This window comes from Liolophura sinensis, chromosome 11 (genome assembly GCF_032854445.1).
Source record: "Liolophura sinensis isolate JHLJ2023 chromosome 11, CUHK_Ljap_v2, whole genome shotgun sequence".
Lineage (NCBI taxonomy): Eukaryota > Metazoa > Mollusca > Polyplacophora > Chitonida > Chitonidae > Liolophura > Liolophura sinensis.
The window spans coordinates 2,417,982-2,445,316 of record NC_088305.1 but is presented as its reverse complement, the minus strand read 5'-3'; the positions used below and the strand labels follow the sequence as shown (position 1 = coordinate 2,445,316).

Here is a 27,335-nt window from a genome sequence, read left to right as displayed (position 1 = left end):
TGTTGACAAAATTTCTATTTTTTGTCTTTAGTAATTTACACACACATATACGCACATTGTAAAAGAATAAAAAAATAAGTCACATCTAAGCCGGAGATATAACCCTCTCTCTACACGTGTACATACGGATGTGCTCATCTAGAATCGGCTAGAAGAAAAGAGCTACCTCATGTAGCTACTGAAGCTTGTACTGTAAATGGTGAACACTAAGTTGGCTGGATGGGTGTTTATGAATGTACTGTTTGTCTTTAGATGGAATTTTGAAGGGATATATTGTCGAAAGAAATTCAGATTTTTATAGTTCCTTCAGCTAAATATGAAAACATGATCATACATTGGACTGCTAACTAAGCTGAGTGTCAATTAAGAGAATCAGAGAGGAAATCCAACACTGGTGTGAACTATTCGCCCACCAGACAACATGCAAATAGAGCAGCACAGGGGTTCCCACAATGCCTTGTTTGCTGGTGAATCGCACACGTAAACAATGTAACGTTTGAAAGCGAATTATAAGTCTACTATAAAACCTTCCTTTCTATCGATAATGTATCATAAAGTGTTCGTAATTCACAAAGATCTGTACAACCAAACTGGAATTACATGGTATTGCGCATAATTACAACGCAGTGCCATGTTATTTGAATGTCACTGAATATCTCACATCTTGTACTCTACAAGAGGGGGTAACCCAGTAAAAAAAGTCAATCTTCGGCCACGTTTCAAAATATAACGACGAGTGAGTGAATGGTTGAAGAGAAACCCCAAATAACACTTCCATTGTCCACTCAAAGACATGTCAATAGACGTCTGGAAATCTTAACTTTATGTAGATGATATTTAAAATAGCAGCACAGTTTTTTGGCTGTTGCAAATATCTCTTTAAAGAGGCTATACCAGAGATTTTGTGCAAAAAATTCATATTTGCTAATCAAATCAAAGTTTCTATATTTTCCAGGAATAGCTCAAGTTATGGCCTTCAGAAAATATCAGACTTGTACCCGTTATGCTAGTATTAATCGCTTAAAGATGATACCATATTTTGAAAAGATATAATAAGCTTTATGAATTTCTTGGAACTTTCTTACCGATCTTGAAGAGTAATTGTGCACGGATGAGGCTGATGCATGTATTTTGTGAAGGGTAATTATTTGGACTACATATTGAGCAAAAACATCTAAATCAAGTGCACTGATCGTTTTCTTGACAAAACTCTTGAGTATATATACATGCTGGTCTCTTCAAAGCGTTCAAACTACAGCTTTCATCATGCATGGTCAAACAGTTACAGGGAATCTTCTGGATTTCCGACATGAGCTTTGTATATAGATTTGTGTAATTTCCCTTTTCACACTTCAGCTTTGTTTTAATGTACGCTGAATGTATTTATTATGATGATAGCTTTCCTGTCACTTGCCAGTGGGTGGTTGTAGACTGACCGGGCATTTCAGGTTCTCCGCCGTTCATTTTCATTAATGTATCTCGCATGCCTGATGTCTTGTGACAACATTAGACTGTATTTAGACTGTATTTACTGAGGCAAAGCAATGACATAATCATTCATTCATTCTTGGTGAAAGAAATTGTTACGTCATGGCGTCAACACAAAGACTGAACATTTGTATTAACAAGCGTGTGCCCGAGACCAGGTTAACCCGTAAATCAACGACACTGATTATGAGTGGTGAAATACCTGTTCTTGGTTGATAGTTTGAAAGGTGTTAATTGACCCCTGTAGTATATTATAACATATATAGTCTCCTATATGACATGGGTTAGTCCGCAATCAGGTACTGTTCCCCCGGGCTCTGCCCCGTTTCTACCCACCATAATGCTGGCTGCCGCTCGTATAAGTGAAATATTCTTGAGTACGGCGTAAAACACCAATCAAATAAATAAATAAATCTATCAGGTACTGTACGTAAACATACATAAATAATAGGTATAATAATAATCTCAGTTCCCTGTTTCAGCTTAAGTTAAGCTTTCTTCAGGTGAAACATTTTGTGTAATTCTCATTGATTTGTCCATCTTACCTTTGTCCAGCCTGTTTGAAGAGTTTTTGTTGTGAAATTGGAAAAAACAACTGTAGTTCTGGCATCATGTCAATTTAAGACCTTTTAAGACTGTTTTTTAAGACTTTGAGTACTGTTATTCTTCAGCCTTTTGGCCTACATGTATGTTTGCAAGGTGTTTATTCAAGCGTATTCTGACGGCATTATCCCTTAGACTGATGAAATTGCACTTTTTGTGAATCCCTGAAAATGGCCAATCTGCCATTGTAATTTAGTCTCCAAAGTGAGCTTAAAAATGTGTATAAATTGCACTGAAAGCCGCTCTTTTAAATTCAAAATATTGAGGAATTAGAGTAGTACTTTAATGAACAAATATGTTTGGTATGGAAGTGGGTATAGACTACTGAATGTCACCTGAGGATTCGTTTTTAGGAGCATATTAAGGCCATAAAATAACACTTTTGATGCCAGCAGTGGAGTTCAACTGATCAGATATTAATTAAATGTCACCAAAAAAATCTCAAGTGGCCCTGCATGGTGGAAGAGTCAGTCTGAATCAAGCAAGATGTGTTACTTTAAATTGCTGAACTTCTGTGGAAATACAGTAGTTTGTTAGTGTCTCGGTCACATGACAGACAAGTATGACTTTGTGTAGAACTGTAGCCACGTGCCTTGGCTATCTGCTTGACCTAGTTGTAGTTTTTACATGTGATTATGGCTCTCAGGTATCACATGTAGTTCTCGATCTGTACAGGTGGTATGTGAAACAGCATCAATATCCTCTCTGCTATTAATATTGATTTCTCATGGTTGTGGGAATGCGTGCCTGTTATTTGGTGCAGTCAGCCTTGGACGGCTTCATATGGTGGGGGTCCTGCCATACATTGAAGCATGGCTGACTTGAATAGACTTGTGGAGATGCCCATATATGGTGCTTCTAGGACATGAGTGTATTAAAGATGGCTTTATATAGGCATGAAACTGTGTGAAAGAGTTTTCTCCCCTTTGTATTACCATCTATGGTATACCACAGCACGTGCATTATCGTATTCTACAAGTGGAAGGCATTATCATAAAAACAGGGCGTTTACTCGCGCATGGATAACTCTGTGTACCTGTATGTCCAGGTACTGAATCATGGGACACTGTTAGACTACACTTAGGTAAAGGTGTGCACATATAGCTGTCAGGTGAGTCTTAGTAGGATATTAAGACCTCCAGCTTGTTACCTGTAATCAGCATGGGTTAATACCTGTAATTGAGATGGGATACCTGTGTTTCCTGGCATGTCAGTAATTGCACTTGCAACGTTTTGGCCTTCCCAAAAATCATTATGAAATAATGAATAAACGAGGTCAGTGAGTCTTTACACTGAATTGGCTGTTTCTATCAAACTGGATCGTTCCCTCATACTGCAGCCGACATTGTTTATTGGACAGTTAGGTATACAAGTTATTGGCATGGCTTGGGCTGGATTAAGCAAATGTTTAAAAGAAAAAACAACAAAAAAACAAATGTTACTGAGATATTGTCCTTTCTTTTCAACATGACCAGCAGATTAACCTCAACACTACAAAACGGTCAACTGAGGAAAATAAAGCAAAGGAATAAAGAAAACAAAAACAAAATCAACCGTTTTTTTAAGATCAGAAGAACTTTCAGAATTTGGCAAAAAAGTAATCTAGTTGTGGATGAAATTCAGGTCAAATACAGTACTGTAGTTTGAAACTATTATTAGCTGCTAACTTAGAAAATCTTAGCTTCTCCCGTTTATAAACTCCTAATCATGTTGTTAAAAATTACCCAGTTTTTGTGCCCCTGCGGAGTGAAATAGAACAGCCAGACTGTGTCCATTTGGTCCACGGAGCAGCCTATAAGACTGCGTTACATGTTGCCCCAGAAATGTGCATGGACATTATTGTAGATGATTCTGCAATGGGAGTGAAACAGAACAGCCAGACAGTGTCCATTTGGTGCATGGAGCAACCTGTCAGACTGCGTTACATGCTACCCCAGAAATGTGCATGGACAGTATTGTAGATGATTCTGCAAGAAGAGTGAAACAGAACAGCCAGACAGTGTCCATTTGGTGCATGGAGCAACCTGTCAGACTGGGTTACATGCTGCCCCAGAAATGTGCATGGACAGTATTGTAGATGATTCTGCAAGAAGAGTGAAACAGAACAGCCAGACAGTGTTCATTTGGTGCATGGAGCAACCTGTCAGACTGCGTTACATGCTGCCCTAGAAATGTGAATGGCCATCTTATTGATTCATCCAGCTAGCAAAGTTATTGTGGATTTGGGAAAATTTGAACAGGGTATAAGTCATTCTCATGTACAAAGTCTATCTGAAACTATAATGTCTGTCCTGTACGTGTGTGTAATGTATATCTACCCACCCTTATTTGGCTTGTGGGTGGGCGAGTGGGGTGAAACAGACTAAGGCGGGCTTGTTACATATACACACACACTCAAAAAAAAGTAAAAAATAAAGTTTTCTCAACAGACTGAAGTGAGGCTCAAAAGGCACCTTGGTGAAAAGAAAAGGCAGTGTTTCAGTAACACAGACAACAAGAATGGAAGTAATAAATTCTATGGTGAATTTTGCTCATGTCATTGCCTAAAGTGTAACAGCTGGTACTGTATACATCAATACCACAAAGTATGGCTCTGATACTTACTCATACTCTGTATGGCGAAGAGATAATCATGTCAAATTATCGGTTAATGTGACACGAAATGAACTATTATTTTTTATTTATTTATTTGTCCAATGTTTAAAACTCTTAGTGAACCAGTCATGATAGTAATCTGGTTTAGAAATGTAGCAACCCGGAATCTTCATAACTACCCTAAATGATATAAAAATTTGTCCATGACTGAGTTGTTCATTTTTTCAGATTCCGGAAGTTCTATAAATTTAAAAAGTTTCTCTGAGAGGTGTTTGAAAGGAAGGATGATATACTTCAGGGAAAATGTAAATTTCAGCACCAGAAGTAATATCTTATGACATTTATTTGCCACCAAAAATGCTCTTTTGTGGTCTTATTTTTAGGTCATTTAAGGTATTACTAAATATTGACCAGGCACATCTGTGATAAATTTGTTTAATTCATTGTCCTAATTTGCACAGATAAAATCTGTTCATACATGTATTAATTCCATTTCAGTTTACATGGCCTACATGTAACATGTAACGAGCTCGTGGTAATGTTGTGGGATGTTATATAATGTTACATCTGTAACACAGTCCATAAGCTTAAGAGACCATTTTCTTTATACTGTAATTCTTCAGCCTTTTTGCATGTTTGCAAGGTGTGTATTCAGGCATATTCTTAAGGCGTTATTGTGTGTATACTGAAAAAAATATACTTTTGTGAATCCCTGAAAATGACACATCCAACCTAAGTAGTTTGGTCTTCAAATTCAAATTAAAAGTGTGCATAAATTCCACTGAAAATTGCTTTATCATATGCGAAAGGTTAAGGAAAAGGGGTAGTGACAGACGAAGTGGGTAGAAAATATTGTCCTCTTAATGTTATAGCATAGCAAATTAAATGGTTGTCACTCCAGTGTTGTTCACCCACAAAACTGACTGCTGTTTTTTTTTTGACTTACTTTTGAAATTTTATATTAAATATTAAATATAATTAAATATTTAAGTACAACATTAATCCCAGTCAAAATAATACTAATCAAATAAATAAGTGAGTATATGAATATCGTAGTATTCTGGCTTGGCACGAGAAAGATGAACCTCAGTCTGTTACAAAGTTCTGTTTTGTTTTCTTTTAGATAAGAACGTGTTACAAGGAAGCTTAATATACTGAGTTCCCTGACCAGCGTCCTATCAAAAAGAGACCAGTCCAGCATGGACGAACCCAAACTATTGGGGTACAAGGCTGCCAGGCCTGACACAGCAAACGGTAAGAGAGAGGATAGGCTAGTTATCCACATGTTTCCTGTTTACAGGTATACATATACATCTAAGTTACTATCAGTAACATTGTACATGATTGGGTATTTTGATTTCAGTTTTGTCACATACTGTGACGGATGAAGGATTATCATGCTGTACGGGATGAAGAGTTGTGACGATGTTAAGGATTTGAACTGTAGTCATGGTGGTTTGTCAGTTTGTGATGATAATGTGCATTTTGTGTTGGTGGGTGGGCGTGGCTGTGTTGCCCTTATATGGCAAGGTTGTATTGCCCTTTATCATCACCTTAGTCCAGCCTGGCAGAGTCAACAGCCAGCTGCTAGCTTTCGGTTGGGATCATAAATTACACGTTTCACTAAACACACAAACAGTAGTTATCGCATTTGTGCACATAGCCCATGTACATGTACCTTAATTCTGACCCCGTCTTTGCCAACTGCATGTGAAATTAGCTACATATTCCTGCGCAAGTAGACATACATGTATGTTAGTTAGTTATTTCTGTGATTGGCGTTTGGTGTTATCGTGTAGACTGTTACACTGATGTGTGTGGATATACGTGTACATATATGATGATAGTCAGCAAGAGGTTGGCAAAAACACCACCCTTTGGCAGGAATAATGAGCTTGATATTATTTGTACATGTATAGCTGTTTTAAATTGTTAATATATTTCGCTCACTTTTGAAGTGCATTTTTTTTTAAATAGTAATATTCAGTAATTTTTTTCAAATTAATGCTCTTAGTATAGTGCAGATTTCAATAATGTGAAAATTAAAGAAAATTAACCTTTATCCCACCATTGCAAATGTTCAAATCAACAAAATTTACATTATTAACTCACAAGTTTGTAGTGGCTGTGTACATTAGCTGTACCAGTAGGTCTTTTTAAGCTGATGAAATTTACAGTACACCTGTGCATACTGTGTGAGGATACAGGTATATACCTGAGCAGATAATGGGTGTACTGAATGGCAGGACATATTCACCATTGTCAAACATTACTATAGTCCTGTGAATCAACCCCATGTAGATGAAACGGCATGTATACGCGGTCCATGTACAGGTAAGCGTCAGCTGTGGGAAACCATTGACCTTGTTACGGCAGATCCATCAGACCTGACTCAATATGGAAGTCTTGACCTCATGCGTGAGGTCGCTGCATCAAATCCAACCTATTTTAACAAAAATTTTGATTAGATGATGTTTTTTTTTCTTTTTTTTTTTTTTTTGGTAGCTTTTCTCTTAAGTCATGCTTTTAAAATAAAATGCTACATGTACAAGAATGTTTTTTTAGAAATTCAATCTTTTATGTAAGTAGGATTTGGAAGGGTTGGCTGTGGTGTATGTTTTTGGTTAGTGAGGAACATAGTGGTTTAATGGTGCAGTCATTTAATGGTGCTGTGATTTCCTTACAGCCGTTAAGACTCCCAAACTAATCAAGTTGTATTAAAACTAACAGGTAAATTGAAAAAAAGTACTGGTGTACTAAAAAAGTTTTCGTACAAATTCTTTCAGTCACAGACTTAAATACTCTTAAGTCTTGCAGGGCCATCATATGTCACCTTTGTGATATTTTGTGATCAGGGTTTTTCAGTTTTTCGATTTTCTAGATGTAGCTCTGCTTAAGCATTTATAAACCTGGCTTTCCTCACAAGTGTATATAATTTGAGTTTTTCATCCTACATGTATATGTGATAAACAAATTTTAACAGTCCTTTCAAAAATATACCTGATAGGAAATGAAGGCACAAGCAGTTCATTCAGGTGGGCAGGTAGACTGGTATGCCTCTAGTGGCCCAAAGGCTACCATTCTAGGGCAGACAATGGCCCAGAAGCCTCTCACCAATGCTGTCGCCATAAGTGAAATATTCTTTAGTATGGCGTTAAACACCAAACAAATGAAATAAATGAATATCCAGTAGTATTGAGCCATAATCATGGATTCACTTTACAGTGTACGTGGATTCACTTTACAGTGTACGTGGATTCACTTTACAGTGTACGTGGATTCAGTTTACTGTGTACGTGGATTCACTTTACTGTGTACGTGGATTCACGTTACAGTGTACGTGGATTCACGTTACAGTGTACGTGGATTCACTTAACAGTGTACGTGGATTCACTTTACTGTGTACGTGGATTCACGTTACAGTGTACGTGGCTTCACGTTACAGTGTACATGGATTCACTCAGTGTACCTTTAATTCCATTCAGTCTGGGTATTCTGCAATGGAAACTTCTGTAAATCTTCAGTCTTTTCAACCTCTAAAGCAGTTTCTCTTTTTTATGCACACAATTGTTATGAAAATGATTTGTTTGTGTCACAAGAAACGGAAGCTTCATAAATACCAATTTTCTCTACACCCCATAGTTCTCTCAGAATGTTTCAGAATATTGGTCGCAGAGACGGTTGAAGAATGACATGTAGAGTAGTCCTCATGAAAATCATTCTGTAATACAGTTATATGCTACACATATATGCTATGGAATTCTCAACCAGCCATCCCTATATTTTCTGATAGGATCTCGTTACACCCAACAACAACAAAAAACAGGACAGAATTTTTGAAAGATGATCTTAATATAAATTCGCTAAAACAACCATGACTACTGACTTTTACAATCCAAAGTTCCAAAGTTCAGGATTTTCTCATTTACTATTGTGAAAAATGATTAAATATTGATTTGATTACACAAGCCGACAGTTAAATATTGCTGTGGTCATTTGTTTCCCCTCAGGCTCTGCCTGGTTACCTCCCACCATAAATAAATATTGCTGTGTCAGAGCTGAGATTATTATATATGAATCTCAGCCTATAGTATGGGGTGTTTAGGCAAAGATCCATACCCTATTTCTTCTAATTTTTGGGACACCTAGTCTGCTCATTTTAGCCAATATATGAGTAATTCTAGCAGGAATATTGATTTTCGTTTTCCTCACATGGTTAGACTATCTGATAAACAACATACTCATATCTTTACATTTCCAAAAGGTTGGTAAAGAAATGTAATATTCTACTTTCAGCACTACTAATATCTGTCACAAAAATTAGAAGAATTACGGTAATAACTTGTTCTTAATAACTGGATAGCCATGCAGTGTTTCCTATATTCTATGTAAGCAGTAGGTGTTCATAAAGTAAGCATTTAACTTCTGTTCAGGAGCCTTTAATCTCATAATCTGATCAATAATCTGGCTAAGCCCTAATCTCCACCTCGTGTTTTGATTGTTGTTGCTGTTGAGTTATTTAGTACAATAGTATCATCACAGGTGCATATGTCCTAAGCATTGTAGATGCATTGATGTATGTACACCCATACCTAAAAAGCATGGTCCGAGACCTCCCCACACAACTGGATTAACCCACATGTGCGTTATATAAAAAATGCTGCCATGCTTCAGTGGTCATGGCCTTAGATCAACTGTTGCTATAGGCTGTTGACTTCACTGACTGACCATTGTTAAGGGTTCTGCGGTGTGAGGAAGGGAACACTTGTTTACATTGAGGTAAATGTAGTCTACATACCTCCAATTTGGGATGGACTGATTGTCACAGGTATAGTGTATGCTGATACCTGACCTCACAAAGAAAAACTATTCACCTGTTGAAGATTTCGTCACCCAAGAGCTAAGTTTTTTCCTGCTCTGCCTAAAGATGGCTCTGAATACAGGTAAACTTGAATACAGGTGTTGTGTTTCTAATAAGTGTTCCCATTCTTGACTTGCTTGACTTGACAGGTGAAGTGCCAAACATAGTTGTGGGATGGCCTGACCCAGTTGTGCCCACATGGTGGGTTTGTTGACAACTAGTAGTTTCACATGTGTTCGTGTTAACACATATGTTTGCGTGTACTTGACCTTCTGATACAGTAACAACGATAACTGGCTTATAACTGATTTCCTGTGTTCAGCATATTGTTGTGTATGAGCAAAATATTACATACATGAGCAAAATATTACATACATGAGCAGGACATGTAAATAAAGGATGGGTTTGGCTTTTGTTGCAGCCTGTGGGTGAGAGCTGTGAGAAGTCCTCTGCCTTTACTCTTTCCATTGTCTTCTTTCCAACAGAGTGATCAACAGAGCTGGTACTTAGACCAAATAATGTGGTTGTACATGTATGTACATTGACTTGAGGGTTAATTGAAGAGCAAAGCCAAAAACTGTTATTATTGCTGACATACAACCTGGAGCTTGATGCCTGTCTGTCCAAATGGGTACAGCAAGGTATCATTGACTTGTCCTGCTGGCCTCTGCACAGGAGAGTCGGTGAAAAACTGTCCCCTGGACAGAACTGCGGATAGCATTGAGCATCTGTGACACACTGATGCTTAATTATAAATGAACATGTCTCATTTACAGGTAAACAATACAAAGATATGTATGACACACAGTGTATGCTAGGTCTCATGAGTTTTGATTGTTTTCATTTGTGCTGTATCCCAGGACCCTGTGTGAGGTTTTATCTGTAAAAGGATCAATAATTCATGAAAGGATATTGTTAAAACCCAAAATCATGTTATTATTATTATTATTATTATTATAGCACTTCTGTAATGATTCTTAAATAATTAATTAAATAGCCATAGGTTTGGGAGATGGGGGATTGGGTGGTAAAGAGGTCTCCGGTTGAAGGAGGTAGGAAAAACATGCGTATTTTTTCAGGTCTCAATCTGCAATGCTTTTTACATATTCATGTACTGATGAGTCTTTCCTCCTTTATAATCATTTATTTTTAGCTCACAATCCCATGAAATATACCTGTCAAATAAGTTATACATCTTTATATCCCTTTTTCTTCGTTAAAATATGAAATCTGGAATATTCAGTCTGAAATAAAGAATTATTATTATTACTAGTATCATCATTATTAGTATTATAAAGGCTTATGTGAGGATAGAGTACTTCCTATTTGTTCAAACTAACAAAGTCGGTCAGATTTCTGCTGAATCTGCATGAGGAGTTTGTGTGTGTCACATTCACTTCTATACACACTCATTTCTTCTTGTATTTGTTTATTATTATTTTTAGTTTTTTGTCTTTTCTTTAGAGATTCTACTGTATTTAGTACTTTAAAATGTTATCCTCCAGATTCCCCCAAGAACTACTATTTATGGATAGTGTAAATACCAAGGCTAGTTTGTGTAGTCAGCCCAACAGCTGTACCTTTCAGGCTGTCGAGGTGAACGCAGTAGCTATCCTCTTCTGCTGTAAACACAGCTCCTGACACGAGCGCCATTGTTGCCTAGCAACAGATTATTGATCAATTTGCTCATGTACCTTTGTGGGCATGTGCAGGAATCGTGAATCATGGGGCTACCAGGGAGAGGCTAGTGGCCATGTCCATGTGTTAAACTTGTCTGCCTGCCGGCTGGGGGTCATTCATGGGCTGCTTTAGACAAATCTGAGGCTACCTCACATCTGTGGTTCTGTTTGGGACGATTCCCACCCACAGTAATCCCTGCTCTTTTGTCTAGAATTAGTAAGGTATGTATACACATGCAAATTATCTGATGTGTGTTGTCTTAGCCAATGTGGTGTACATGCCGTGCTAGGTCAAATTAAGGCATGACTGTATCGAGAAAACTAGACAGGTAAATGGTGTATGGAACCAGGAAATGTAACAAGTCCCTGCACCAACCAGCTTCATTTTTCTTGTTTTTTTTTTTGTTTTTGTTCAAACATATGTTATTTGTTATTACTTTAATGATGTACATCTTGTGCATTACTGATACACCTGGCTCCGAGATAACAAAGACGTCTTTAACATATTAGGTCAGACCTAGTAACAAGGTTTGAGATAACATTCCTGATTGTTTCAGGATTTGAATTTAATGGCTAATTTTAATTTTTGTCATTAATGTCTTATTTAATAAGGCGTCCTCTTAGTCTTAAAATAAAAACTCTCATGCCCTAATACTGATCCAGTGACCTGTTCGTCCAGAGCTGAAAGAGAAGCCTACCTGAGTTACCTGGCGTCTTAAGTTGTGGATGTATTAGCTCACCTGTACTTGTTAATTACTACCGGTGCTAATGGCTTTGTAGCTTAGCCTACCTGCAGGATTAGTACCAGTTGGTATTCTGAACTACCTGTTCATCCAGAGTGAATGGACTTTTTGACAAATGGCTTGTTTTGATTGATCAGTTTTGTTACTGAAATTCCTGACCCTTTTAATGTGTTGATAATTAAAAAATAAAAATACATATATATATATATATATATATATATATATATATATATGTGATTATATATTATTTTTGGTGCTGAAACTTACATTCTTCCAATATGGTATCATACCCTACCATCCAAAGAATAGCTTTGAAGTTTAAAACACCTTTAGAACCCACAGACTGAGACATCATGAGTAACTTTGTTAAATCTCTAGTGAAATTGTGATGTTTCTGTTTTTTCTCTCCTGTAACATTGCCTTTTAAGCTTGTTATGGTTATGAAGAAAGGTGGGGTATTACTTGGGAGAGAGTTGGGAAACACTGGCAACTTCTCGTACGGGTACATAATTGTAAAGGTCACAGGCTAATTACATGTACTGTATTTCTGTGCAAGCTTTGTGTGTCAAAGTGCACTTTTAAAAGCACATGAAGGCTTTAAATGACAGTTTGAAGCCTACAAGCCTAAGAAGTGTTTCTTAAGAAATTGATTAAACTTCACAGAAACTTGTTAGTGGTCTTACAATCATAAGGTAGATCAGTCAAGCCAAATACATGTACACTTGAAAATGCTGACTGGGTTTCCTCCCACCCTAATGCTGGCTGCCGTCGTATAAGTGAAATATTCTTGAGTATGGCATAAAACACCAATCAGTTAAATACATAAATAAAAATGCTGAACTTTAGGTGATTTACGGTATGTTGATATTACACTCATTGATAATTAAATGAATCATTTTTAACCACACTGTCAGATACACATGGGTTATTGTGAAGCAGTTTGACAAGCTATTACGTTTATCACGCCTCATGTTTTGTGAAAATCAGGGAGCAAAAGAAGAGATGAAAAGCTGATGTAACCTGCCCTAGAGTTGCCTGAAATTGACCTTGTTTTGTGTTGACCTTAGGAGCCAGGTGGGCCTACCCTGGGGTTTTATGCTGGAGAACTGTATACATGTACAGGGCTATTATCAGGCCTACACCCCATTTTAAATACCGTAATAGATCTAAAAATTTGTCCCCCCCAAAAAGTGCATTTCTAGAGGAAAATATACGGCTTAAAATATTATTTTGGTTCTGAAACATAGTTTGTTTTTTTTTTGTCACTAGGATATAATTCTATGTTCTAAACAAATCTTAAACACCTTTCTAAGATGTTCTATAAAAGCCCCTTGGGGACATTCTGCAGCAGTATCATAAGTAACTATTCATCTTACTCCGTGCTCTCTTTTAGCCGTATTTAAAGTAATGACGCCAGGGGCTGATTGCACACAAAGCCATTTCTGACCTAAGTCAAAATTTAAAACCTTCTAAAACTCTTAGGTTTTGGTATACTGAAAGTTAGACACATTTGTCTTAAGTTAACATTGATCAGGTGGACACAGTATCACTTTCTAAAGCCGAATAGTGCAGGTCTGATGGTTAGCAGCAGAATCAGTAAGACACAGTAAAGCTACACCATACATGTACTTGTATCAGGCACCTGGAAAAGGCATCTTACTGCATCTGTTATGGAAAGCTAGTGGGCATTTACTGGCGCTTAGTTTGTTTGGTTTGTTTTGGTTTTTGTTCTGGAGACATTTTCCATTTTTATGACGTTATAAAGCCTCATTGCTAGTGTTTTGTGTTGAGTGGAACTAAGGTACATATACAAGTAAGTGTAGGTTTCATGGTAAATCTCTGGATTTGATAGGTTTGGTCCATTGTTGATGTTGTGTAAATGGATGTGCATTAAACATTGATATAAAGACTGGAAGTCCTTCACCTCTTAGCGCGTGTCATTAGTATTGTGTATGTTTTGGAGCTCTGAAGTTTATCACATTCAAAAAGTTTCGTACAATGTCCAACATTGCCCTTTTGTGTGCTAAAAATGAAGATTTATGTCTGTTAAAGTGTGGCAGCAACCTACAGATGGTTGTGGATTCCCCCCCCCCCCCCCCGTGTGCTCTGCTCCGTTTCCTCCCACCATAATGCTAACCATATGTGAAATATTCTAGACTATGGCATAAAACACCAATCAATCAAATACGTAAATATGAAAGTGTGGCAGCAACCTACAGATGGTTGTGGATTCCCCCCCGTGTGCTCTGCTCCGTTTCCTCCCACCATAATGCTAACCATAAGTGAAATATTCTAGACTATGGCATAAAACACCAATCAATCAAATACGTAAATATGAAAGTGTGCAGCACTAAAATACACATCCATGTTTATACCATGGCAACAGTCTGATGTTCAGCAAAAGTAAGAGCTCAATTTTAGATTATACAGCTTGCCATTAACCCCCGGAACTCGAGCAACAATTAGAATTTAATACATTTTAAGTAAGAAATAATTTTTTGATCTTTGCAGTTGGCTTGTTTTAGTACATGTATTTGAACAGTTTTCTGTAGCTTGTGACTTCCTGTTTGATTTGCTAATGATTTGTCAACTCATTGATCCCATTGTACATACATACACATATTACCATGTCACAAACTCGACCGTTACCATGGTTACTGACTTCTTATCTTCCCTGTGCCTTGTACCTTATGATGTATTAACTCGCGTTGTCTGGCATCTGCTGTAGCTACATGTATGTTTCCAAGGAAACACAGTAATTCTTATGATGCAGCAATCCATACAAAGGACAAGACATCCATGCTGAAGTACATGTGCACTAAACCATTTTCTTGTAATTTAAAACAAAATCACACTATAGTACTACCTGTGATTGATCAAGTGTAGCAGTTGAAGCAAATCTACATAGACGTCTAGAGATCTCAGAATGCCCGCACAGGTAAACTTTTGGGCGCAGATATGGTAAAGACTTAGTGCAGTACAGTATATGTGACCTTAATTTCAAAGCCTGACAGGTAGTACAGTGGGTGCTGATGAATCCGAGAGCTTGTGTATGAAAGATCAGAAAGTTGCAGATTCTATTACATATAGGTGTGTAAGTTTCATTTATATGGCTAGAAACCATGGTCAGCTGTTTCATTTGTTTTTATCTAAATTACCTTTTCATCTGAATATTGTGTTATAAATTATATAATTGTCACTGGTAGTAAGGGGACCTGAAAATGTGTTGTATACATTTGCCCACTGTTTATATATTTGTAAACTGTTGTATACATTTTCAATATGTTTTTAATACATTTTTTTTAAACTGTTTGTTGTATACATTTGTAAACTGTGTGTTGTATACATTTGTAAACTGTGTGTTTTATACATTTGTAAACTGTGTTGTATGCATTTATAAACTGTTTGTTGTATACATTGTAAACTGTGTTGTATACATATGTAAACTGTTCTATAGATTTGTAAACTGTGTTGTATACATTTGTAAACTGTTTGTTGTATACATTTGCAAACTGTGTTGTATGCATTTGTAAACTGTGTTGTATTCATTTGCAAACTGTGTTGTATGCATTTGTAAACTGTTTGTTGTATACATTTGTAAACTGTGTTGTACACATTGTAAACTGTTTGTTGTTTCAGGAAATGTGTCTGCCTCAGAAGTGCCAGTCAAAGTAGACAAGGGCGACATGGAGATGTCCTACTCCCCTGTACAAACAGATGATGAGAACAGTCCCAGTAAAAAACTACCCCCTGTCGAGGTTATAGGTCAGTCGCATACATATTGTAACATGTTCCATAGCATTACTCTTCAGGAACAGTTTTTCGATTCTTCATTTAATTGGCATTGGGCAGAAAGCAGTTCCATGTACAGCAGTATTATGCCTGTAGAACAGAAATGTTGATTCTTCACCTATTTGGCATTGGGCAGAAAGCAGTTCCATGTACAGCAGTATTATGCCTGTAGAACAGAGTAGTTGATTCTTCGCTTATTTGGCATTGAGCAGAAAGCAGTTCATTGTACAGAAGTATTATGCCTGTAGAACAGAAATGTTGAATCTTCACCTATTTGGCATTGGGCAGAAAGCAGTTCATTGTACAGCAGTATTATGCCTGTAGAACAGAAATGTTGATTCTTCACTTATTTGGCATTGGGCAAAAATCAGTTCATTGTACAGCAGTATTATGCCTGAAGAACAGAAATGTTGATTCTTCACTTATTTGGCATTGGGCAGAAAGCAGTTCATTGTACAGCAGTATTATGCCTGTAGAACAGAAATGTTGATTCTTCGCTTATTTGGCATTGGGCAGAAAGCTGTTCATTGTACAGAAGTATTGTGCCTGTAGAACAGAGTAGTTGATTCTTCACTTATTTGGCATTGGGCAGAAAGCGGTTCATTGTACATCAGTATTGTGCCTGTAGAACAGAAATGTTGAATCTTCACTTATTTGGCATTGGGCAGAAAGCAGTTCATTGTACAGCAGTATTATGCCTGTAGAACAAAGTAGCTGATTCTTCACTTATTTGGCATTGGGCAGAAAGCTGTTCATTGTACAGCAGTATTATGCCTGTAGAACAGAAATGTTGATTCTTCACTTATTTGGCATTGGGCAGAAAGCAGTTCATTGTACAGCAGTATTATGCCTGTAGAACAGAGTAGTTGATTCTTCGCTTATTTGGGATTGGGCAGAAAGCGGTTCATTGTACATGTACATCAGTATTGTGCCTGTAGAACAGAAATGTTGAATCTTCACTTATTTGGCATTGGGCAGAAAGCAGTTCATTGTACAGCAGTATTATGCCTGTAGAACAGAGTAGCTGATTCTTCACTTATTTGGCATTGGGCAGAAAGCTGTTCATTGTACAGCAGTATTATGCCTGTAGAACAGAAATGTTGATTCTTCACTTATTTGGCATTGGGCAGAAAGCAGTTCATTGTACATCAGTATTATGCCTGTAGAACAGAGTAGTTGATTCTTCACTTATTTGGCATTGGGCAGAAAGCAGTTCATTGTACAGCAGTATTATGCCTGTAGAACAGAGTAGTTGATTCTTCACTTATTTGGCATTGGGCAGAAAGCGGTTCATTGTACATCAGTATTATGCCTGTAGAACAGAGTAGTTGATTCTTCACTTATTTGGCATTGGGCAGAAAGCAGTTCATTGTACAGCAGTATTATGCCTGTAGAACAGAGTAGTTGATTCTTCACTTATTTGGCATTGGGCAGAAAGCAGTTCATTGTACAGCAGTATTATGCCTGTAGAACAGAAATGTTGATTCTTCACTTATTTGGCATTGGGCAGAAAGCGGTTCATTGTACAGCAGTATTATGCCTGTAGAACAGAAATGTTGATTCTTCACTTATTTGGCATTGGGCAGAAAGCGGTTCATTGTACAGCAGTATTATGCCTGTAGAACAGAAATGTTGATTCTTCACTTATTTGGCATTGGGCAGAAAGCAGTTCATTGTACAGCAGTATTATGCCTGTAGAACAGAAATGTTGATTCTTCACTTATTTGGCATTGGGCAGAAAGCGGTTCATTGTACAGCAGTATTATGCCTGTAGAACAGAGTAGCTGATTCTTCACTTATTTGGCATTGGGCAGAAAGCTGTTCATTGTACAGAAGTATTGTGCCTGTAGAACAGAGTAGCTGATTCTTCACTTATTTGGCATTGGGCAGAAAGCAGTTCATTGTACAGCAGTATTATGCCTGTAGAACAGAGTAGTTGATTCTTCACTTATTTGGCATTGGGCAGAAAGCAGTTCATTGTACAGCAGTATTATGCCTGTAGAACAGAAATGTTGATTCTTCACTTATTTGGCATTGGGCAGAAAGCAGTTCATTGTACAGCAGTATTATGCCTGTAGAACAGAGTAGCTGATTCTTCACTTATTTGGCATTGGGCAGAAAGCTGTTCATTGTACAGAAGTATTGTGCCTGTAGAACAGAGTAGCTGATTCTTCACTTATTTGGCATTGGGCAGAAAGCAGTTCATTGTACAGCAGTATTATGCCTGTAGAACAGAGTAGCTGATTCTTCACTTATTTGGCATTGGGCAGAAAGCAGTTCATTGTACAGCAGTATTATGCCTGTAGAACAGAAATGTTGATTCTTCACTTATTTGGCATTGGGCAGAAAGCAGTTCATTGTACAGCAGTATTATGCCTGTAGAACAGAGTAGCTGATTCTTCACTTATTTGGCATTGGGCAGAAAGCAGTTCATTGTACAGAAGTATTGTGCCTGTAGAACAGAAATGTTGATTCTTCGCTTATTTGGCATTGGGCAGAAAGCTGTTCATTGTACAGAAGTATTGTGCCTGTAGAACAGAGTAGTTGATTCTTCACTTATTTGGCATTGGGCAGAAAGCAGTTCATTGTACAGAAGTATTGTGCCTGTAGAACAGAGTAGTTGATTCTTCACTTATTTGGCATTGGGCAGAAAGCGGTTCATTGTACATCAGTATTATGCCTGTAGAACAGAGTAGTTGATTCTTCACTTATTTGGCATTGGGCAGAAAGCAGTTCATTGTACATCAGTATTGTGCCTGTAGAACAGAGTAGTTGATTCTTCACTTATTTGGCATTGGGCAGAAAGCAGTTCATTGTACATCAGTATTGTGCCTGTAGAACAGAGTAGCTGATTCTTCACTTATTTGGCATTGGGCAGAAAACTGTTACATGTTTTATGACATTATTCTTCATGCTCTGTGGAGGGAACTGGCCGGATTTCACAAATCTCCCCTATTACCAGTATGTGTACTGCAGTATGATGCTTCAAAAAAAGGAATGTTGATTCTTTGCTTGGTGTTGGGCATTTAGAGCTTTCACCATGGTGATCCTCACAATTATATGTGTTAAGTCCTTCACTGTGAGGTTAAACCAAATCAAATCAAATAAATGCATAAAAACCCATTCAAATAAACTGCATGAATTGTTAACACAAACCAGATGATCTTTCTGTCAGAATTTAGGAAACTTAAAAGTGTTTAAAAAAGCTACTGCAGCTGATTGGCTCCTGGGGGCCTACGTACCTGAGGGGGAGCAATGATCCAGGAGCCTCTTAATCACCAATATGGTTGCTGTGAGTTGGTCCAGCTCATGCTGGCTTCCTATCGGGTGATTCGTGGGAAGGTCTGGCAGCAACCAGTGGATGGTCGTGGGTTTCCCCTGGACTCTGCCTAGTTTTTTTGCATCAAAATGCTGGCCGCCATCATATAAGAGTGGTTCTCTGTCGGTACATGTTTAGCTCGCTTGTACAAAGTATGGTGTCAACATCGAATAATAGAGAAAGCAATGCGAAACAAAATGTAAGGGCTAGTATCTCAAAAAGTTCTGCAGATATTGAGCTCGGGGTTTGCACACATGTAGAGCAGAATAGCACAAAGGGGATATTCCCTTGTTGATTCCGTGTGTACATATTAAATACCGTAAATTACTTTATTATCCCCTTATTATCACTCTGTTATCAGAGTAATTTCTGAGCTATTTGATTGTTCAGTTACCCTCTGATCAGGGCTCATTTCAGGTTCCCTACCCACCTGATGTGGCAAAAACTTATTCCCACAAACCCGATATGGCGAAATCTCATTTCCACACACCTGACATGGTAAAACCTTGCTTCCGCACCACCGAATTGGATGCGTGTGAAATTTGACATCTGCCAGCTGTCAAGAATAATGTTGATAACCTAACGTTTCAACGAGGCGACCGCAGCTAAGATTATCGAAAAAGGACAGCGACTACACTCGAGTAACACCCTGCGAGCAAAACAAATCAGCTGCCAACACCCTTAGGGAGTATTTAGCAGAGAAACAAAAACTTGCTGACTGAAAGGTTTGACGAGTTCAACTAAATGAGGCTCTGACAAATTTTTACGTGGATGCTAGAAAGCCTGGGGAAGACTGCTACAAATTCACATTATTAGAGAACAGGTGTTCCCTGAGCCGGTGCCTTAAGAGCCCACCACATGATAAGAAATTTGAGACTCTTGCTTTTCTGATTCAAATGTTGTTTTCCAAGCAGCCCTCGTTGAACTTGGGTGGTTGTGAAATGGCGCCGTAGAACATCATCCTGTAATTTCACAGGAGTACAAAGATAAAATGTACCATTCAATGTTCATGTCAACTCAAACAACAGTAGGCCTGTTTAACAAAGCGCAGTTCCACATTATACTATATTTTTGTCGTAGAGGAAAAGAAAATATGCATTCTGTGAGTAAGGAAACTTTCAAGGTTTTCACTGATGACAGTACAGAGTGGAAGTACATTAAAAAGAGTGTTGATGAACTTAACAAAAATCATCGCGAGAACGATTGCGAATCGTTGGGTGGTGTCATGACGGAATCCTCATTTGATCCGTTATGTCCTGTTGCATCTTTCATCAAATCTATGTCAACAAATAACATCCACAGTGTTTTGGGTTGTGGCAACGCCCGCGTGATTACTTTTGAGGGATGAAACATGGTATTGCAACTCTACTGTAGGAGAGAAAACACTGGCATCTTTCATGTCTCGGCTGTCAAACATTGTGTAAGTTTTCCAGGAAATACACAAACCACTGTGTGAGAGCCACAGGTACGACAGTTTTGTCACGAAATCTCTTTAGGTTAGCACAGATAATGGCAGTCACTGGACACAAAGGCCTGTCATCATTAGCAGTGTATCAATAAGGTCATGTGTCAACATGTAATTCTCCCACAACAGCTGTTAACTGCACATCAGCTAAGTCAGGAGTGAAATCTCTCTTCATCTGTTACAAAACTGGCTCTTTCAACATTGCTATAAATCCAAAGTGACCGTTTTTTACCATCCCTGCGGTGATCAAACCAGAGACCTCGTTCATGTGAATACTTCCTCCCAATTCCTGCTTCTGGTTTTCGTTTTCCGTTAAAGTCAATGCTGTTGAACTTTTCGCAAGTTGTTTGCCTTACATTGCCTTTCAGTGTAGTTGGCCGCTTAAAAGTGAACGGTTTATATGCAAATGAGGATGCTTGTCGTGGCATGACAAGCTATTAATAAACACGATTTGTATCAGATCTAACAACCACCTGTTTTGTTTTTTTTTCCATAAATTTAGTACAACTTTGAAGCACTTTGGGATAATGAATTTGTTATTAATTGTGTGGTTTAATGGGGATACGAAATATTTACAGTGAGTGTGTCAGCTGATACTGCTGACAATTTCGACACTTACCATGTAAATATTTTATATCCCCCCCCCCTCCAACCAAACATGATAACTACTAGAATTCCTGACTTAGTGTATTGTGTATAAGAATCAGTGTTAAACAAAGTGTTAAGGGTGGTTTCTCAAAATGTACTACATATATTAACCTCAGTGTTTGCACACACGTAGAACAGAATATCCAAGGAGATGGGGGGTGGGGGTGGGGGTGATATTCCATTGTTGATGGGATGTGTGTATTAGAATCACTGTTAAACAATGTGATAGGGTTGGTATCTTAAAACGTACTGCATGTATTGACCTGAAGTTTCGCATGTATTGACCTGAAGTTTTGCATGTATTGACCTGAAGTTTTGCATGTATTGACCTGAAGTTTCGCATGCATATGAAGCACAATGATGCTCCTTGAGCATATTAATAACACTAAATTACCAAATTCACAAAGTCAGTTTTATGCATTGAGCTGAAGTTTTGCATTCACATGTATCATACTGGTGAGCTCTTTAGTAGCCTTGGTACCAATTCGAAGTGAAGATAACCCTGGCCACTTCAGTACCCTCAACACTTAAATCTGATTTCTGTCATGAATATGAGTGACAGTACATGTAGAAATCTGTGCATTGAGCTGTTAACTGCACATTATTAGCTCTGTAATATTTCTTCCCAAGTTCTTATTTCTGTATTATTGTAAATTTTATTTGATAGACTCAAAAGGAGGGAAATCTGCAAATATGAGTAATGGTGCGGCTGTTGACATGCCTAATGGGAAATCCGGTGGTGCAGACGAGAACAACGGAAAAGATGATGCAAAAAAGAAAGAGGAGATCAAAATGGTGGGAACCTTTGAACTGGTGAGTACATGTATGGCGTCTGGTACGAAAAAGCTGAATACGTCCGTATTGTGGGTTGTATTATGGTATAAACTTAAAGAATTTGTTGAGTTTTGAGTAAGCCTGATGCTCCTGAATGAGTCTGGTAAATTTTACGCTTTCTTCCCTTTTTTTTTAGATATATTTGTTTCTTCTGTCAAAACTTTATTTGAAGAACTGCTTCACGTAAAGGTTTGAAAGGTGATAATCCTGTGTAATTTATCCTGTAAGGCTGAGTGTATTTTTAAGTTTCCAATCTCTTCTTATTCCACAATTGTTCCATAGGCATTCAGCAGGCATTTCTCAATCATTCCAGTGACATTTCACAACCATTCCACAAGCAAATCTCAACCATTTCACAGCCATTCCACCATCATTACAGTGTCATTCCAAAATCATTCCATAGCCATTCCACAGACATTCCACTGCCATTCAGCAGGCATTCCACTGTCATTCTACAATCATTCCACAGCCATTCTGCTATCATTCCGGAGACATTTCAAAGGTACACCACTGGCTGGCTAGTGGCTAATTATAGGGTTGTACATAGAGAACTTCTTTGATTGACTGGCACTGACTATATGTGCGATGTTCCTGTTGCAGTTCCGTTTTGCTACATGTCTGGACTTCATCCTCATGATACTGGGCACACTTGGAGCCTGTGTCCATGGGGCAGCATTGCCCTGTATGATTATCGTGTTTGGAGATATGGTGGACTCTTTTGTCGGCTATGGCGTTCTCTTCAGAGTTTTGGGAGAGCAGGGTATAACATCTGATGAATACTTTCGGAACGTGACGATACAAGAGTGAGTACGTCCCGGACAACAAGACTTACACTGCATTGCACTGACCAGTGGTTGTTGTATAACGTCAGTGATACGTGGGAAGGTCTGTCAGCAGCCTGCGCATGGTCATGGGTTTCCACCGGGGTCTGCCTGGTTTCTTCCCACCATAATGCTGGCCGCTGCGAAATATTATTGAGTACGGCGAAAAGCACTAATCAGATAAATAAATATAACGTCAGTGCCGTTACAGTCAAGGCTGGTGGGAAATGTGTCTGTGTTTACTGCATGTGACCTAATGTTTTGAGCGTGACTATAAATTGGACTTGTCTTTTCCTGATTCCCAGAGTTCTATTCATCTTTCGGGTAGGATCATATTCTACTGGAATATTGTTACCTCAGAAATGTTACAATGTTATAGTTTACAATGTATCTTTGGCCGTACGTGGGAAGGTCTGCCAGCAACCTGCGGATGGTTGTGGGTTTGCCCTGGGCTCTGCCCGGTTTCCTCCCACCATAATGCTGGTCACCGTCATATAAGTGAAATATTATAGAGTACGGCAAAAAACACTAATCAAATAAATAAATAAATCAAATACAATGTATTATCTTTTGTTCAAACGTCATTCTGTGTTTAATATAATGTCATCAAATAAATAAATAAATAAATATACTAAAATGGTTAATAATGAAACTAAAGTTGGTGGTTTACTCAGGACAGTGTTTTTCTCCACCAATAAAAGTTGACCAACATTTTAGCAGTGAAACATTCTCAAGTATGGCTTTAAAAAAAAAAAGAGAAATAAAATAAGATAAATAAATAAATGTTTTTACCTTAAAGATAAAAACATAGCCAAATGGTTAATCTGGATACATTTTTCTGTGGAACTGCTTTATGTTGATATATTTCAGGTATCTGCGTGATAACCACAGCGTGCCTATTACAGAGGTACCCAATCTTCTCGAGCAGATGAAGACGTTTGCCTACTATTACATAGGTAAGTAGTTACTATTACATAGGTAAGCAGTTACTATTACATAGGTAAGTAGTTACTGTTACATAGGTAAGTAGTTACTATTACATAGGTAAGCAGTTACTATTACATAGGTAAGTAGTTACTGTTACATAGGTAAGTAGTTACTGTTACATAGGTAAGTAGTTACTGTTACATAGGTAAGTATTTAATATTACATAGGTAAGTAGTTACTAATACATAGGTAAGTAGTTAATATTACATAGGTAAGTAGTTACTATTACATAGGTAAGCAGTTAATATTACATAGGTAAGTAATTACTATTACATAGGTAAGTAGTTACTATTACATAGGTAAGTAGTTACTGTTACATAGGTAAGCAGTTACTGTTACATAGGTAAGTAGTTACTATTACATAGGTAAGTAGTTACTGTTACATAGGTAAGTAGTTACTGTTACATACATGTAGGTAAGTAGTTAATATTACATAGGTAAGTAGTTACTAATACGTAGGTAGGTAGTTAATATTACATAGGTAAGTAATTACTATTACATAGGTAAGTAGTCCATATTACATAGGTAAGTAGTTACTATTACATAGGTAAGCAGTTAATATTACATAGGTAAGTAATTACTATTACATAGGTAAGTAGTTACTATTACATAGGTAAGTAGTTACTGTTACATAGGTAAGTAGTTACTGTTACATAAGTAAGTAGTTACTGTTACATAGGTAAGTAGTTAATATTACATAGGTAAGTAGTTACTAATAAATAGGTAAGTAGTTAATATTACATAGGTAAGTAATTACTATTACATAGGTAAGTAGTTAATATTACATAGGTAAGTAATTACTATTACATAGGTAAGCAGTTAATATTACATAGGTAAGTAGTTACTGTTACATAGGTAAGTAGTTACTGTTACATAGGTAAGTAGTTACTGTTACATAGGTAAGTAGTTAATATTACATAGGTGAGTAGTTAATATTACATAGGTGAGTAGTTATTATTACTATTCAGAGATGGTGCTGGACCATTCGGCTGTTACGGTCTGGCCTAACCAGGAAGGTTTGCATGATTGATTCATTTTCCGGCAGGTTCAGTTGTAGCATAAAATCGAAAGGGTTGTGTCGCTGTCCTGGTGAATCTTGAACCTATAGTTCTTGAAGAACGAAATATATTCAGTGTAGAAAAAAAAAATGTCTTCATTGTATAAAATTTAAAATCTTCAAGGTAAAAAACAAAAATCAAGGTAAGAAAAATCGTTAAGAAATGAAAACATTTTGGATTAAAATAAAAATTTTGAGTCAGAAACTTTTAGGTGAAAAAATTTTTGGATAGAAATGTATTTGTTTTTTTGTTTTTATGGCGGAAATTTTCACATTTAGCTGGGGTGGAGGTTTGTGATTTTGGAGTGCCTTCTAGTTTATCAGAGACAGAAGTTGATCATTGTTACAATAAAAAAACTCAAAGATAAATCTTAGAGCAGGGCCTGGCTAATTGGTTAAGGTGCTTGTCGCATCACCAGGTGTGAGTTCAATCCCAATCAGGCGAACAGTTGACAGTGTTGTATTTACACTCCTACGTTAACTGGGTCTGGTGCATATGACGGTTTGAAGTCAACTACACTCATATTGCTTTTTACACAGTCTAATGATCATTAAATCATCTTGTCTTGAACCAGTAAGGAGTTCAAGTATGCATGTCAGGTTTTGGAAAGGCTGGTAGTAACTTGCCAGAGGTCGATGGTTTATGACAGGCCTTCCTCTTCCCTCCTCCAATAAAACTGACCACCATTGTTCAAGTAAAACATTCCCCACCCTAATTCCCCAACCTTTTCACATACGAAAGACCAACTTTCAGTGCGAAAAGGTTGAAGAATTACAGTAATAAAGTTTTAGAGAACAATAAAACAAATATCAAATAGACGTAATACATGCAGTCTCATACACATCCGTTCTGTCTCAGATAAGAATTCAGCGTGACAAGTTCTTTTGTGGTTTGTCGACCAGGTATTGCTTGTGCAGTCATCTTGGTGGGCTACCTCCAGGTGTCCATGTGGGCGATGGCCGCTGAACGTCAGACCAAGCTCATCAGGGTGAAGTTTTTCAAGAATATTCTGAGGCAGGAGATTGGCTGGTTTGACATGAATGACTCTGGAGAGTTGAACACAAGACTGTCAGAGTAAGTAAAGGAATGTAGCAAAATTCTGCCTCTTATTCATTTTTTCGCAGTTTATAATCGTTTTATTCCGACATTAAATGCTTAAATAGAACTTACACGTCCCCTAGAACCATGGCTTGGTCAGAATTAGGAAGATGCAGTATGCTGTGTTGGTAATAGTAATTTTGCAGATGTAGGTGGCAGGAATTTCATGATAGTCTTACCAAGACGCACATTTAAAAACATTTGTTTCAGTGACGTGAACAAGATCCGAGAGGGATTGGGTGACAAGATCGGCAGTTTCTTCCAATGGATGTCGGCTTGTTTGGCCGGAATCATCATCGGCTTTGTGTATGGCTGGAAACTCACTTTGGTCATTCTGGCAGTTAGTCCTGCACTGGCCTTCGCCGCTTTCATCATGTCGAAGGTGAGTGCATTTTGTGTACGGCTGGAAACTCATTCTGGTCATCCTGACAGTTAGTCGCTGCTTTCCTCATGTTGAAGGTGAGTGGATTTTGTGTACGGCTGGAAACTCACTCTGGTCATCCTGACAGTTAGTCACGCAATGGCCTTCGCCGCTTTCCTCATGTCGAAGGTGAGTGGATTTTGTGTATGGCTGGAAACTCACTCTGGTCATCCTGACATTTAGTCGCGCAATGGCCTTCGCCGCTTTCCTCATGTCGAAGGTGAGTGGATTTTGTGTATGGCTGGAAACTCACTCTGGTCATCCTGACAGTTAGTTGCGCAATGGCCTTCGTCGCTTTCCTCATGTTGAAGGTGAGTGCATTTTGTGTACGGCTGGAAACTCATTCTGGTCATCCTGACAGTTAGTCACGCAATGACCTTCGCCACTTTCCTCATGTTGAAGGTGAGTGGATTTTGTGTACGGCTGGAAACTCACTCTGGTCATCCTGACAGTTAGTCGCGCACTGACCTTCGCCGCTTTCCTCATGTTGAAGGTGAGTGGATTTTGTGTACGGCTGGAAACTCACTCTGGTCATCCTGGCAGTTAGTCGCGCACTGACCTTCGCCGCTTTCCTCATGTTGAAGGTGAGTAGATTTTGTGTAAGGCTGGAAACTCACTCTGGTCATCCTGACAGATAGTCGCACAATGGCCTTCGCCGCTTTCCTCATGTCGAAGGTGAGTGGATTTTGTGTACGGCTGGAAACTCACTCTGGTCATCCTGACAGTTAGTTGCGCAATGGCCTTCGTCGCTTTCCTCATGTTAAAGGTGAGTGGATTTTGTGTATGGCTGGAAACTCACTCTGGTCATTCTGACAGTTAGTCGCGCACTGACCTTCGCCGCTTTCCTCATGTTGAAGGTGAGTGGATTTTGTGTACGGCTGGAAACTCACTCTGGTCATCCTGACAGTTAGTCGCGCACTGAC

At 38.1% G+C, this 27,335-nt stretch overlaps 1 protein-coding gene across 1 annotated transcript in view; it reads left to right on the top strand.

The window, feature by feature from the left end:
- LOC135477756 (ATP-dependent translocase ABCB1-like) overlaps positions 1-27,335 on the top strand; it is a 78,070-nt gene that overhangs the window by 23,154 nt on the left and 27,581 nt on the right. The window contains 7 exon segments of the mRNA XM_064757959.1: positions 5,810-5,940; positions 15,609-15,734; positions 21,861-22,006; positions 22,628-22,830; positions 23,719-23,804; positions 25,796-25,967; positions 26,202-26,373. Coding sequence (XP_064614029.1) covers positions 5,886-5,940; positions 15,609-15,734; positions 21,861-22,006; positions 22,628-22,830; positions 23,719-23,804; positions 25,796-25,967; positions 26,202-26,373 — 960 coding nt within the window. The 5' untranslated portion in view covers positions 5,810-5,885.